The sequence below is a fragment of the Bufo bufo genome, chromosome 5 (genome assembly GCF_905171765.1).
Source record: "Bufo bufo chromosome 5, aBufBuf1.1, whole genome shotgun sequence".
NCBI lineage: Eukaryota > Metazoa > Chordata > Amphibia > Anura > Bufonidae > Bufo > Bufo bufo.
The window spans coordinates 257,857,501-257,874,236 of NC_053393.1; the positions used below are offsets into that span (position 1 = coordinate 257,857,501).

The window sequence follows — 16,736 nt, forward strand, 5'->3', positions numbered from 1 at the left end:
ATTATTCATGTATGATTAATTATGCAACTATCTATAACATTATTTTAAACAGAATTAAATATAAACATATTACACTTGGTTATCTTATATACTGCACTCTGTCAACACTTGTACATGCTATGCATATCTGTCTAGAGAGTGGTAAATTTATAGGATTTAGTTCATACCTCCTCCATGACTTTGGCAAAGGTAAGGAAATCTCCATACATTTCCTAGTCCCACGCAGAAACCTACACAGGTAAGCATATACTGCGCTTTGTTGTCCCATTTTGGTCTTTCTCCTGCTTCTTCTTTTTCTAGGATCTCAAGCTGCTCATAGGTTTGTATCCTGTTTTCAAGTCCTGAGTTTGGCAGCACAAGTTTGACCATGATTCACACACTTCAACTTTCTTATTACATAAGGATGTGAGAAAAGAAAACGAGGCAGCTTGATGGAAGATGAAAGTGATGATTGTGAATTTAAGCAAGTGGTATTTATAGTGAACCTTTGGTACTCATTTCAGGAGGGCACCACCTAAAGCAGAAATAAGCGTCAGCAGAACCTTTACAAGGAAAGTTCTAATTATTAATGCCTTATCAGTCAATTCTTCACTGAGTACAGAATCAGCCACCATACAATCCGTGTGCAAATTTTTATTGCCCTGCTGAATGATTTTGAAAAAATATATATTTGCTCTTGCATCTGTAAACCGATATGTAACAAGGAAAAGATTGTAAATAATAACATTAGCTATTCAGTACTGCTTTATAGAGGGTTTTTGTAAAAGGTTACATGATGTTGATTTAGAGAAACTGCCTATATTCAAATTACTTCCGGCTGTAAAGCAAAACTGAAAAAGTAGGAACTGAACAAGCCCTTATGCCCTTTTTTTTTTTTTTGTATCAGTACAAATTCGTTCACACATAAAGGGGGTCATTTATCATTTAAGGTTGTTTTTTATGTCAGTTTTAAGTCTGGCTTTGCTTTGTTTTCCTGCACCAAATTTATCATAATATATGTGGCGTGATTATAATGTGGTTTACGCCAGAGATTAGCGATACTGGTACAACTTGCACAAGTGTTGATTGTTGGAAGAAAAAGTGGCTTGTTGAAAAATTCTCCCTTTTTAATTGGGAGCAGCAGCAGTGCAGTGTGAATGTGGAAAGGGTACAGTATGGATATAGAGGCACGTGGCCGCAATAGTAGCTACAGCAGGAGCAGCATAACTTGAAACATACATAACTGTCTATTGGCAATAGTAGTAGTAGTAGTGGCAGATGATTTGTGTTAATGGTTATTGGAAGTAGGGGATTAACAGCAAGGTGCAGCCGCTGCCATATGGTACATGTTAACATGGTACATGATGGTAGGCAGTTCGCAGCAGTGGCATGATGGAGGCCGCAGCTGCAAGCGTACAGAAGGTGATGGTAGACAGATCACAGCAGTGGTATGATGCAGGCAACAGCAGCAGCTGTACAGGATGTGATGGTAGGCAGGTTGCATTAGTGGCATGATGGAGGTGGCAGCAACAGCCATACAGAAGGTTATGGTAGCCAGGTCGCAGCAGTGGCATCATGGAGGCAGTAGCAGCAGTATAGAACATTATAATACTGTAGGTAGGTTGCAGCAGTGGCATAATACAGATGGCGGCAGCAGCAGCCATACAGAACATGATATTGGGCAGGTTGCATTAGTGGCATGATGGAGGCAGCAGCAGCCTTACAGAAGATGATGGTTGGCAGCAGCAGCAACAGTGACAAGATGGGGAACCGCCAGCAAGGCCAGATCTATTTATCGGTCTCAGCCGGAGGAGTGTTAAAATCCTCCCCAAACCAGGCTTGGTTACTTTTGACAAAACTGATGTTTTGGACACTGGCAGATGGCAACTTAGTCTGTTTGGGTGTCACCACATTACCTCCAATATGACATTGGAGGCTGGGCAAGAAGGAAAAAAAAAAGAGAGCGTGCTGTACCAGTTCGGGTAACAGTCGGCCTGCCCTGCCTGTATTTACATGGGGTCAGGTAACGGGGTATGCACCAGAGACTGGCCAGAGTTTAGGTAGGCCTGAACTTGGGTATTGAGGAGGTAGCTGTCAGCTTGCTGACTGGGCTCAGCCTGGTGTGGCACTTCGGGAAACTGCTCCATCACGATGAGGAGACTGAACTGGCTGTTGCTGCTACTGCTGCTCGTGGCAGCGGGAGGGGTTGACTCTGCAGGGGGTGAAGAGGGACCTCCTTTTCAAACATGCTGGCATCAGGCGTCTGCTCGCCGTTAGCTGAAGCAAGTTGTGTACACAGTGGTAAATACAAATTCTATGAAACTCAAATGATCTTTCACAGCCCATCCTCTCCTCCAACAGAATATTCTCCCAACAAAGGGGTAATCGGCTTCTCAATCAATCATACATGGTTACACATACTTACATAATTACTAGAGCAAAGTTCTTAAATTCAATTCGGCTGCTTTGGCAAATACAAAGAGTTGGCTGTCCCAACGAGGACCAGGAGAAGGATAAACATTCTGATTGGGAAAGCTGAACAGTTGTATTTTCCCAAAGGATACAGTTATGCCACCTCATGTGCTGCAATAGACCTCTGGTACCTATAATTGTGTTTGAACGGTTACGGGTTATTTTAATCCTGCAGATTGTGCACACCGCTGTGGTGTTGTGTGCCTACCTTGTGGAGAAAAAGTGCCATACGGGAGTTGCTTACACAGAGCTACAGCTGACATGTTTTGGGGTAGGGGGACGTCCGTAAAAATTATTTTAGGGATTTAGGTAACAAACTTAGTAGTGTTTTCCGAAGTACTACCTGTACCATGAACAACGCCAGAAAGGCAGCGGGAGATTAACAAGTGCCTCAAGAACTGATGTAGGAAGGATGGGTTTGGGTTCCTGGGGAATTGGGCTGACTTCTCTGTCGGCTACAGGCTCTATCGTAGGGATGGGCTGCACCTTAATAGGGAAGGGGCAGCTGTTTTGTGGGAGAAGATGGCTAGAAGGTTGGAGTGTTTTAACTAGGAACTGGGGTGAGGGTAATTACATTATAGGAGGGGTAGATGTTGCAGATAGAGACCTGGGACGAGGTAAGGGAATTGAGGGACGACTGGAAGGAGGAACTAGAACAGTTCATAAGGAAAGATGTAGGGTAAAAATATACAAAAACCTCTCAATTGTATGTATACTAATGCCAGAAGCCTGACTAATTAAACTAGTGAACTGAAATTAGTGATATGTGAGGAGGACTATGACATAGTGGGAATAACAGACATGGATGGATGATAGCTATGACTGGGCAGTTAACGTACAGGGTTACAGTCTGTTTAGAATGGATCGTCAAAACATGAGGGGGAGGGGTTTTCCTTTATGTAAAGTACTGTCTAAAGCCCACACTCCGGGAAGATATAACATGAACATGCGGAGTCACTGTGGGTAGCAATACATGGAGGGAAAAAAACGAAAATAATAAAATACTAATAGGAGTTTGCTATAAGCCACCTAATATAACAGAGTCCACAGAAAATCTACTTCTAAAGAGATAGATGAGGCGGCAAATCATAATGAGATCGTTATTATGGGAGTCTTTAACTACCCAGGTATAGACTGGGAAACTAAAACCTGTAAAACGACAATTACCTTTCCCAACTGGTTGAGGAACCGACTAGAGGGACGGCCACACTGGACTTAGTATTATTAGTGTTGATTGCAAATATTCTAATCGTGAATTTTTATCGCGAATATTGGCACTTTGAGAATTTGCGAATATCTACTGTAGAATATAGTGCTATATCTTCCTAATCTCGAATATTCTAGATTTTCTTTTTTCATCAGTACCCATGATCCCTCACTGCTTCTAGCTTGTGGGCCAATGAAAAGCCTGCAATATCTTGGACTTTAGGAGTAGTGTTGATCACGAATTTTCAGTTGCTGATATTCGCAATCAAGAAAATAATGACTGGAGATCACGAATTTGCGAATATATAACGAATATTCGCAAAATATTGCAAATTCGAATATTGCCCCTGCCGCTCACTGAGTATTAACCAATAGACCTGACAGAACAACACTTGTGCAGGTTGAGGGACACCTGGACAATAGTGACCATAAAGTAATAACTAGAGAAGTTGACGAAGTAGAATTCTATCCGAATTTCAGGAAAAATTTGATTTTCACTGAAGCCGAATTTCCTCATGCTTAGTGATAACGAATTGCATTTTTTCCTAAAATGGCACGTGTTAAGACATGGACCAAAGAACTCTGGGAACGAGGGATCACCTACAATGCCATGCATGCAGCCAATCAGCAGCCAGTGTTGTCACAGCCCTCTAAATAGCCTCATCAGCCATTTTCCAGTGTACTTAGTTCAGGGAGAGATGTCAGCAGGCGCTAGGGACAGTGCTAGGAAATACTTTATTGTGCTTAAAAATAGATTTAGCGGTTCAGGGAAAGATTATTCAAGGTGTAGGGAAAGGGTCCAATAGTGGCGTGTTTAGCCCGGGTAATAGGAGCTAATCTATTACACCTTGCTGCACTAATTGGGGATCCAAATTGCAGTTATACTGCTGCTTTTAGGTTGTTTTCACTATATGATACATCAGTAATTCCAGCAAACCTTGCTTGTTATTGGTGTGCAAGTTTTGTGTGATACAGCTATTTAAGGGGTGTATTAATAGGAAATATCCATATGTCCTATTAACCATTCTGCGTTGATTTTATATTGTTTTACTTTTTTTTTTGGGGGGGGGTGTATTAATAGGGGCAAAAAAGGAAAAATATGTCATAATTGCCGTTCTGCAGTGGAGTTACATTGTACTACAGCCATTTACGGGGTGTATTAACAGGAAAGATACATACGTCCTATTAGCCCTTATTTGGGGAATTTTGATTATTATACTTTTTTGGGGGGTGTTTATTAATAGTAAAAAAAATACATCTTAATTGCCGTTCTGTGGCGGTTACATTGTACTACAGCCATTTACAGTCTGTATTAATAGGAAGAAAAATACGTCTTATTAGCCTTTCAGCTGTGAATTGACATTGTCATACAGCCATTGTTGAACTGCATTAATTGCAAAAATAAGTATGTGTTATTAGCCATTTGGCAGTGAATTGTCATTGTCATACTGTAACGGTCGCGTACACAAACACACAGGGGAGAGGGAAGTGACCACTGTGCTCCACCCTCACCCCTGGCCCTGCCTACTTGCCTCGCAAGTCCAAATGACAGGGGACAACTGTACAGCAGTCCCTAACTTGGAATAAATGCGGGGAGGACAGACCAGACAACAACAGAACGTGAACGGACCGAGTCAATAACAGGAGAGCAATAAAGTGCAAATGGAGCAAGCAGAGAATAGTCAGGAAAAGCCGGGGTCATAAATACCAGGAGAGTCGTGAGGTACCAAAGGAGTTAGCAGAGAATCGTCAGGAGGAAGCAGAGGTCAGAATACCAGGAGAGCAGCGAAGTACACAGGGAGCAGGCAGGATCATCAGGAAAAACAGCAGCAGGTAAGTAAGCCAGGTAATATAAATCGCAAATGAAACCTAAATATCAGGCAACCTGTGGCCAGCAGGCTGCCTGTTAAATACTATTTAACAGGGATCATGTGACGTGGCCAGCATCACATGACCCGCCCTCCTGAATACAGCTGAGCACCGAGTGCCCAGCTCGGTGCTCAGACTACCCTGGGCCCAAAAGTCCTCTTTTAGTAATTTTTTTAAAAATAAAAATGGAATAATAAATAAATGAATTAATAATTAATTTGTGTATAATATAATTGTGGTAGGGGCTGAGGTGTACATTGGCGTGGAGTTGGGGGGGATGCCTATCACCCTCCATGATCTATCTATCTGGCTGAACTGTGCCCGGAGCCAGTGCGGGGTAGGCCTGAATAAGTGGGCCACCCAAGAGAGTGGAATGAAAGAAAGAAGGGTCGGGAGGGTGGGGCATGAAGCGACCGTCCTCAGGGTGAGGTCGCGTGAGAAGATATAGCCAGCAGCCCCGCCCACAAATACAGGCTGTAACCAGCCTTAATACTTGTGGTAGGGGCTGAGGTGTACATTGGCATGGAGTTGGGAGGGATGCCTATCACCCTCCATGATCTAGGGAGACAGAGCGAGCCTGGGCAATCCAGAATAACCAAAACAGAGCGAGCCTGGGCGATCCAGGAAGACCGAGGCAGAGCGAGCCTGGGCGATCCAGGATGACTGAGGTAGGGCGAGCCTGGGAGATCCTGGATGACAGAGGCAGAGCGAGCCTGGGCGAACCAGGTTGACAGAGGCAGAGTGAGCCTGGGCGATGCCGAATGATAGAGACAGAACGAGCCTGGGCGATCCAGGATGACAGGAGCAGAGCGAGCCTGGGCGATCCAGGATGACAGGAGCAGAGCGAGCCTGGGCGATCCAGGATGACAGAGGCAGAGCAAGCCTGGGCGATCCAGGATGACAGAGACAGAGCGAGCCTGGGCGATCCAGGATGACAGGCGCAGAGCGAGCCTGGGCAATCCAGGATGACAGGCGCAGAGCGAGCCTGGGCGATCCAGGAAGACAGAACGAGCCAGGGCGATCCTGGATGACAGAGGTAGAACGAGCCTGGGCGAACCAGGATGATAGAGACAGAGCGAGCCTGGGCCAGCCAGGATAACCAAAACCGAGAGAGCCTGGGCGATCCAGGAAGACAGAGGCAGAGCGAGCCTGGGCGATTCAGGACGACCGAGGCAGTGTGAGCCTGGATGATCCTGAATGACAGAGGCAGAGCGAGCCTGGTCGATCCAGGATGACAGAGACCGAGCGAGCCTGGGCAATCCAGGATGACAGGTAACAGAGCGAGCCTGGGCGATCCAGGAAGACAGAGGCAGAGCGAGCCTGGGCGAACCAGGATTACAGAGGCAGAGTGAGCTTGGGCGATCCAGTATGATAGGGACAGAGCGAGCCTGGGCGATCCAGGAAGACAGAGACAGGGCGAGCCTGGGCGATCCAGGATGACAGAAGCAGAGCGAGCCTGGGCGATCCAGGATGACAGAAACAGAACGAGCCTGGGTGATCCAGGATGACAGAGGCAGAGCGGGCCTGGGCGATCCAGGATGACAGAGGCAGAGCGAGCCTGGGCGATCCAGGGGGACCTCAGATGATGTGAGAGTGCGACAAGAAGCAGGGAAGACAGACAAAAGACGTATGCGTGATACCTGAAGAATTCAGGAAGCTGATGAGCAGCTACTTGGCTGATCGGGAGGACTGAATATCAGACAGTACCGCAGCCCTGTTAGTTTTAAGAAAAGATTGCCCAAAATGGTACATTAGGAAACCGGAAAATAGCACGGCAACAAAACCCCACAACTAAGACAACATTCATGGAGTTAGCAACACTAGAGTGGATAACTTGTGTTACATCTAGTAGCAGCAGTGGAAGGTGCAGTTTCTGGCCCCAGTCGAGGAGGCATAGAGCGATTGTGCAGCAATTGATTGGCACTTGTGGGTATAGGGGTCCACTAGAGATTCCAACTTAAAGCGAACCTTTCACCTCATTTTCACTTTATAAACTAGCAACAGTACTCCGCGCGAAAGACGGGATCGAGCGGCGAATGAGGAGGACGGCGCATGCGCAGCCTTGACAAGCGCGGTCCCGGGGACTGAGCCGGCTGTCAATTACAGTGCATAGAGGCGGGGTTAGGGCAGGGGAGGTACAGCCAGAGGTGAGGGAAGGGCTACCCCCTTGACTTCTAGCGTGACTGTTGGAGCAGGAAATGATAACTTTATAAGACGATTTTTTTCAGGCAGATACAGCGCATGAAAGCGGCACAAGGATGTATAAGAACACACTGAAGATGATCTATAAGGTACTGTTGCTAGTTTATAAAGTGAAAATGAGGTGAAAGGTTCGCTTTAAACTTGACCTGGGCTAGTGGTAGTATAGGTGATGGGAATCAGAGCAGCAGTCCCTGACCTCGCAGCAGTGTCCGCAAGGCAGCACCTTACTGATCACACCGGTGTCTGGTCTCTCCGCTGCGTTCTTGAAGCTTTTTTTTTTTTTTTTATCTCATCTTTTGTTCCCAGGAATAGAAGCTCTGGCATGCGCTTCCTCCCCTCTCTGTCTCCATACTTGAACTCCCCCCCCCTAGCAGAAGCAGGACCAGCCCACTCCCACCGGAATGGAGAAACAGGCCGGCCAGCCCCGTTCCTGCCAATCGATGCCAACCATGGCTTCTCAGCTGGAATGTACTGCCAAATAAATGAAAAATAGAAAACAATACATGCAATTATACCTAATTACAGTTGTAGATACCCCCAGGTCAGGCGTACTGAAGAAGTACTTGTACCAATTAGATTTTATTATTTTATTATTTAATTTTTTTAATAAATACCGCTTAGGAAGGCCGAGAAGAGAAGGAAGATGAGGGAACGGAGGACCATGGACGGGGAGCAAGGAAGGATGAGAGTGGCGAAAAAAAAATAAAAGAACAAGAGGGAGGACCCAACCCGAAGATGCGGATTGCCGGGAAAAGAGGGCTGGAATGTGCCGACGGGGTCGGGCGATTTGGTGACTAGAGGAACTGAAAACGAATCTGTTGACAAGCCGAATGGACCTGAGTGAATCGAGTGAGGTCCTGAGTGACTCAGTATGAAATACCTGACCCTGGGCGATCCTGGACGTGTACGTGCCGTGATAGGAAAAGAAGACCCAAGCGACATGGTGGAGACATGGGCCTGAGCGATTTAGGCAGGTGCCAGGCTGTTAAATGTCCTGAGATTTCAGGAAAGGCACCGGGAAGGTATGGGGTGGAAACTAAGATGGACCCTGATGGGGGCTGACGTCTGAGTTATTTTAGGAAAAGACAGCCAGTACGTGGATCTGAGCGATTCAGGTCGACACTGGTCAACAAGAATACCCGAGTGAATCAGGCTGAAAATTAACCCTGGAGGTGCAGGTAGAAGACAAATTAGAGAAAGTGTCCGTGTAAGTGGACCCAACGTGCTCAGGAAGGCCTGGACGGAACGGGAGTAGACGAACCAGGATGACAGAGGCAGCGTGGGCCTGGGTGATCCAGGATGATAGAGACAGAGCGAGCCTGGGCGATCCAGGATGACAGAGACAGAACGAGCCTGGGCGAGCCAGGAGGACAGAGGCGGCGTGTGCCTAAGCGATTCAGGAGACGGAGACAGAGCGAGCCTGGGCGATCCAGGATGACAGAGGCAGAATGAGCCTGGGCGATCCAGGATGACAGAGGCAGAACGAGCCTGGGTGATCCAGGATGACAGAGGCAGCGTGTGCCTGGACGATCCGGGATGACGGAGACAGAGCGAGCCTGGGTGATCCAGGATGACAGAGGCAGAGTGAGCCTGGGCGATCCAGGATGACAGAGGCAGCGTGTACCTGGGAGATCCAGGATGACAGAAACAGAACGAGCCTGGGCGATCCAGGATGACAGAGACTGAACGAGCCTGGGCGATCCAGGAAGACTACAGATGATGTGTGAGAGCGAGACAAGAAGCATGGAAAACAGACAAAATGACGTGTGCGTGATACCTGAAGAAATTCGGGAAGCTGAGCAGCTACTTGGCTGAACGGGAAGACTGGATATCAGATGGTACTGCAGCCCTGTTCATTTTGGAAAAATTTATCAGCACCTAGGTAGAGACAACAAGCTCATAAAGACAGCCCTGAGCCCAAAATGGCACATAAGACAACTGGAAAACAGCATCTCCACCTGAGAAAGGAAGGGCCCGTTTAACCCCTTAAGGACTCAGCCCTATTTCACCTTAAGGACTTGGCCATTTTTTGCAAATCTGACCAGTGTCACTTTAAGTGCTCATAACTTTAAAACGCTTTGACTTACCCAGGCCGTTCTGAGATCGTTTTTTTTCGTCACATATTGTACTTCATGACACTGCTAAAATTGGGTCAAAAAAGAAAAAATTTTTGCATAAAAAAATAAAATTTTTACCAAAAATTTTGAAAAATTAGCAAATTTCAAAGTTTCAGTTTCTCTACTTCTGTAATACATAGTAATACCCCCAAAAATTGTGAGGACTTTACATTCCCCATATGTCTACTTCATGTTTGTAGCATTTTGGGAATGATATTTTATTTTTTGGGGATGTTACAAGGCTTAGAAGTTTAGAAGCAAATTTTGAAATTTTTCAGAAATCTTCAAAATCCCACTTTTTATGGACCAGTTCAGGTTTGAAGTCATATTGTGAGGCTTAGATAATAGAAACCTCCCAAAAATGACCCCATTCTAGAAACTACACCCCTCAAGGTATTCAAAACAGTTTTTTCAAACTTTATTAACCCTCTAGGTCTTCCACAAGAGTTAATGGCAGATTGAGAAACAATTTCGAAATTTCTATTTTTTGGAAAATTTTCCAATATAATCAATTTTTTCCAGGAGTAAAACAAGGGTTAACTGCCAAACAAAACTCAAAATGGGTTGCCCCGATTCTGTAGTTTGCAGAAACACCCCATATGTGGTCGGAAACTACTGTTTGGCCGAACGGGAGCACATAGAAGGAGGGGAACACCATATGGGTTTTGGAAGGCAGATTTTGCAGGACTGGTTTTGTTTATACCATGTCCCATTTGAAGCCCCCTGTTGCACCCCTAGAATAGAAATTTCAAAAAAGTGACTCCATCTAAGAAAGTACACCCCTCAAGGTATTCAAAACTGGGTTTACAAACTTTGTTAACCCTTTAGGTGTTCCACAAGAGTTAATGGCAGATGGAGAAACAATTTCGAAATTTCTATTTTTTTGAAAATTTTCCATTTTAACCCTTACTTTATTACTGGAAAAAATGGGTTTACAGCCAAACAAAACTCAAAATGGGTTGCCCTGATTCTGTAGTTTGCAGAAACACCCAATATGTGGTCGTAAACTACTATTTGGCTAAACGGCAGGACATAGAAGAAGGGGAACGTCATATGGTTTTTGGAAGGCAGATTTTGCTGGACTGGTTTATTTACACCATGTACCCTTTCAAGCCCCCTGAAACTCCATAAAAGTGACCCCATCTAGGAAACTACGGGATAAGGTTTTTGTTTTGGGACTATTTTAGGGGTAAATATGATTTTTGGTTGCTCTATATTACTCTTTTTTGAGGCAATGTAACAAAAAAATTAAATTCTAAAATTGTTTCTACATTCGCTATTTAGTTTTGTGGAACACCTAAAGGGTTAACATAGTTTGTAAAGTAACTTTTGAATACCTTGAGGGGTGTAGTTTCTTAGATGGGGTCACTTTTTTGGAGTTTCTAGTCTAGGCTACATCAAGAGGGGCTTCTAATGGGACATGGTGTAAAAAAAAAAAATGTCCATCAAAATCTGCCTTCCAGAAACCGTATGGAGTTCCCTTCGTTCTATGCCCTGCCGTGCGGCTATATAGCCATTTACGACCACATATGGGGTGTTTCTGCAAACTACAGAATCAGGGCAATAAATATTTAGTTTTGTTTGGCTGTTAACCCTTGCTTAATTACCGGCAAATGGGATTCAAATTGAAATTTTGCCCAAAAATGGGTGCTTTAGCACCGTTTTTATTTTATATTTTTAACACCGTTCATCCGAGGCGTTTGGTCAAAAGTTATTTTTATAGCGACGATTTTTACGCATGCGACGATGCCCAATATGTATGGTTCTCAGACTTTGGAGACACTAAGCAGGCATCCTAAAACTGCGGCCCTCCAGATGTTGTAAAACTACAATTCCCACCATGCCCTGCTGATGGCTGTAGGTTGTCTGGGCATGCTGGGAGTTATAGTTTTACAACATCTGGAGGGCCGCAGTTTGAGGATGCCTGCAATAAAACTAATATTTTTTTAGGGAAAATTTTTTTTTTCCGTGTCTCCAAAGTCTGAGAGCCATAGTTTTTTATGTTCTCTAATGGACTGTTGGGGATTATAAAAATTTAGTACTCCATGGAAGTGTGATACTCCCTGAAGCAATCGATAACGCAGAGGCCCGGATGATCGGGGCAAGTGTCACATTGAGTGGTGGTGTCCTTCCGTATCCCCCTCTTGTGACACACTCTGCATCTTTTTTGGGTTCGTCCCTTCTTTCCAGTATGGGGGACCACACCTGGAAAGTGTTGGCCAGGGACGATCCGGGCGCCTCCAGTTCCCGAGGTACTTTGGCCTGCTCTTTCCCGGTCCGAAAAGATCAGGTCCTTGAGGACTGCCTCATAGAATTGGAGGAATGTCCCTGTGCTGCCAGCGCTTCGGGATAGTACAAAAGAGTTGTACATGGCAACCTGCACCAAGTAGACCGCAACTTTTTTGTACCATGCCCGGGTTTTGCGCATGGCATTATATGGCGTGAGGACTTGATCAGAGAGATCAACTCCTCCCATATACCGATTGTAGTCGACGATACAATCGGGCTTGAGGACCGTTGCTGCGGTACCTCGCACAGGGACAGGGGTGGTGCTGTTACCGTGGATTGTGGACAGCATAAGGACATCCCTCTTGTCCTTATACCTGACCAGCAACAGGTTTCCACTGGTAAGGGCACGGGTCTTACCCCTGGGGATAGGTACCTGGAAGGGGTGGGCAGGGAGGCCGCGTTGATTTTTCCGCACGGTCCCACAAGCGAACGTGGATCTGGCGGCAAGGTACCTGAACAAGGGAATGCTGGTATAAAAGTTATCCACGTACAAGTGGTAACACTTATCCAGCAGTGGGTACATAAGGTCCCACACGAGTTTCCCGCTAACACCCAGAGTGGGGGGACATTCTGGGGGTTGAATACGGGAATCTCGCCCCTCGTACACACAAAATTTGTAAGTGTACTCTGAGGTACTCTCACAAATTTTGTATAGCTTCACGCCATACCTTGCCCGCTTTGTGGGAATGTATTGGCGGAAACTGAGTCTCCCCTTGAACGCAACGAGAGTCCCTTCCAGGTACGTAGGCCTGCTGAAATGTGGCCCCAAAGTGATTGATGACCGGCCGTATCTTATACAGCCGGTCATAGGCAGGATCACCTCGGGGGGGACATGCTGCATTATCGGAATAATGCAGACATTTCCGGATGGCCTCAAACCGGGGACATGTCATGACCATACTGTACAGTGGGGTCTGGTATAGGACGTCCCCACTCCAGTATTGCCTGACACTGGGTTTTTGAACTAGACCCATATGCAGCACGAGGCCCCAAAATGTCCTCATCTCGGCTGCACTGACCGGCGTCCAGCCAAAAATGAGCCCGGGTTTTGAGCGACGAACTGTTGGGCGTACAGATTCGTCTGCTCCACCATCAGATTACTGAAAAAAAAACTAAAAAAGTCAATTTCAGTAAACCCCACTGTGGGAATCTGGATTCCAGGATTGCCAGCAAAAACCTGAATCTCGGGCTCAAAGTCCACTGGGAGACACCAGCTAAGTTCATCGGCAGGGGGCTCCGGTGGACTTATTTGGTGGGCCGGGAAACCAGTACGAACCCCAGGGCGGCTCGTACTAGGGTGGGCCACAGGATCCCTAGCATGTGGGGCCCCTGGCTCCGCCTGGCGGCGTCTCCGCCGCCTTGGGGGCTCATCGTCATCAGATGATGATGAGGAGGATGCGGATGATAAAAGGAACGTGGGGTCATCCTCATCCTCACTTGGGGGCAAGTGGCAGGGGGAGTCTGGGGTCTGAAAGATGGAACAAAGAAAGTTTAGAATAAAAGTTCTTTTTTTTTTTTATAACTTTTCCCTTCTATCCTTGCCTAACAGTGCCTCTCCATCACTGACCCTAACCTACCTGGAGGGCGATGGGTGCAGGAGGGTGATGGATGGCGATTAGGGGGACTCAGGAGCTGGTGCTGGACGGTGCTGCAGGGTGCTCGTGCAGAACAGGAAGAGGAGGGGAGAGAGGAGCGCAGGAAGTTTGAATCTTGCGCCTCTCTCCCACCAATCAGCACCCTGGACAGCAGCGTTCAGCACCAGGGCCAGCACCGCCTCTCCAAATGCACGGACTGTGATTGGTGGTGTGTAATCACGCCACCGATCGCAGTCTTTTTCCGGTTCATCGGGTCACCGGAGACCCGAATGGACCGGAAATGTAGAAAACCGCAGGTCAAATGACCCCCCCTGCATTGTTACAGGATGCTGGCTGAATGATTTCAGCCAGCATCCCGTTCCGATTAACCCCCGCAGCACCGGAATCGCGATTTAAAGCCATGACGTACCGGTACGTCATGGGTCCTTAAGGACTCGGGAAACATGCCGTACCGGTACGTCATGCGTCCCCAAGGGGTTAAGGGTTATCCCGCCCCCCCCATACACGCGTCAGGGCGGCATAACACGGCGGTGCCACACGCATGTGCACAGGAGGGCGGCACGAGACAGCTGTGCCAGGTACCCGAGCATGGAGGGTGGCACAACACCGCTAAGCCATGTAATGTGCCCAGAAGGGTGGTACAAAATAGCGGTGCCGAACACGTGTGCACAGGAGGGCGGCATCACACCACTGCGCTATAAACAAGTGCACAGGAGGGCGGGATGACATGCGGTGTGATGTACCTGTGCACAGGAGGGCGGCATAATAGGTGTCACTGACATGGCATAGGAGGGCGGCACAACACGGCCGTGCCGTATCAAATGCAGTGCGATGCACATGCCTGCTTGGTAGAACACTAATTCATACAGAGGCAGAAGAGCTGGGCATGCTGTTTTTTTTTGGGTTAACATTTTCAGCTCTGTGCCAGACAAGTCAGATCGGCTGCATAAAATGAAACGAGGCGTGCGTGAATTAGTGATGGTAGGGGCTAAGGAACTTGTGGCGCAGGCTGAGCCCAGTGGAACGGTCCGCCCCACCTGAAGTGCCGTGGATGCCGGTCCTGCCGAACCCTAGCCGCGGACAAGAGAAACACACCTGTTGTGAGGAGGCTCCCCCCGGAGCTGGAGGGGAGAGGAAGCCCTGCCGGGAGCCGGACGAACGCTGCCCCCAGCTGAGGAAGCCTAGAGAGCCGAGACCTACCCGGAAGTGACGTGGCAGCGAACCGGAAGTGACGGAACGGACCGAGGAAAGCCTGCATGAAGCGACCGTCCTCAGGGTGATGTCGTGTGAGAAGATATAGCCAGCAGCCCCGCCCACAAATACAGGCTGTAACCAGCCTTAATACTGGTGCATTTTCTGTCATGCTTATAATGGGGATGTTAGTTGGGTGCTACTTATTGGATAGTAAGTTGCCTTTTTTCCTTCATTTCCATAGTACAGTCAGCTACACTAGGTGTGTTCTGCAGTTCTACCGCTATCTTATCTACGTGTAATCAAAGGTAGGTATGGTAGGGGCATTGCTTGCCATACAATTTACATGTGCTGCTGGGCAGGGGGTAACGCTACTGTTTTTCGTCACGAGTGCGCCATTTTTCCACCTCATCCACAGGCACTAGACTTCCTGTTGGCCCTACTAGTAGTTCCACATTTCACATATCAGGGTCATTGGACCTGCAGTCGGGCCCACTGTTGTGGCATTACCATTAAGGTATAGTGCTAAAAAAAAATCTATATAAACCCCGGTCCTGTCACAGTTAGTCACATTTTTCAGGTCACTGCAGGGGCACATACAGGTCCACGATTGTGCGGTAGTCAGGGTGCAGCTTGGAGGCCTGTCACGGTTACAGGAAACATGGGAAAAAAAACTAAAAAAATAAAATAAAATTTGGAAAGCAAGGTCTGTCACGACTACAGACTCGATTTTCAAGTCCTGTCACGACTACAGGCAACGAGGCAATCTGTCATGACTACGGACTCGATTACTAGTCCTGTCACGACTACAGGATTGGGGTATATAGTGTTGCACGACTGTAGGTTCAAGTGTTACTCACGCTTGTAGGTGGCGGTTGTCTATACTTCATTAATACTAAGGGGTTGGTATACGGTTATTCAGGGTTGGCACGGTGTTTGTCGTTTGGGGTGGTAGTTGGTCTTATGATTTAGCTATCTCTTTTAGTAGGGAGCTGTCTCAAGAGTTTCTCGCCGAGGGCTCGTCGTCCTCTCGAGACAGTGGTGTTCTGCAATCAGTACGAGACACTGTACCATCATTGAGGTCATGGACCATCCTGAAATTGACAGCAGTATTGTTAAAAAGTGGAATTCCGTTCTCAGCCTCAGCTAGAAAGGCAGAACTTTACAGTCTTCTCTCTACAGATTCGGCTTCACCAAACCAGAAAGTGGTTTCCATGAATACCATCCAGACGTCACAAAATCTGCTACACACTGTCATTAATACGATGGCTTCTTCAATGTCTGACATTCAGGCTAGATGGGACACAGTCAAAGCCAGTAGTGCTGCTTCTGGCTTGATGGGGCAGACACCGGCAGTAGCCACTGTTCCACAGTTTAATGTTCCTGCTGGGTCGAGTCCTACTCCCCCTATTGCACCTTCTCATTTCATACCCACTAACATACGACAAGAGATCCTTGCAGGGAGAGATGTTAATCTGGCATCTCTTCTCATAGCTACTCATGAGGTCCCAGATAACAAAACCATAACCTGCGGTGAGGTCTCGGTGATAGTAAAGTCTAAGGATGCTAGATTGAATAGAAATCTCAATATTGCAGTGTTTGTGTTGGCATTTAGCTTGTTTCGGGACGTGGTTTGTACGATTTGCCCACTTAGGAGGGAGGAGTTAGACCTCTATATGTATAAAGTCGTAGACTTGGGGTACAAATATGGTGGTACTGCATCCTACGACTATCACCGCTCTTGCATAGTGTTGATTGGTCCGTCATTGATACGGAGCTATTTTGTCGCTATTTTGCGGGTCTTAAAGCCCTAACC

At 47.0% G+C, this 16,736-nt stretch overlaps 1 protein-coding gene across 1 annotated transcript in view; it reads right to left on the reverse strand.

Annotated features, from left to right (window-relative positions):
- The window catches only part of SLC6A19 (solute carrier family 6 member 19), a 144,098-nt gene extending 143,629 nt beyond the window's left edge, over positions 1-469 (reverse strand). The window contains exon 1 of the mRNA XM_040432609.1: positions 168-469. Coding sequence (XP_040288543.1) covers positions 168-369 — 202 coding nt within the window. The 5' untranslated portion in view covers positions 370-469. The remainder of the gene's footprint in view (positions 1-167) is intronic.
- Positions 470-16,736: the final 16,267 nt, after the last annotated feature.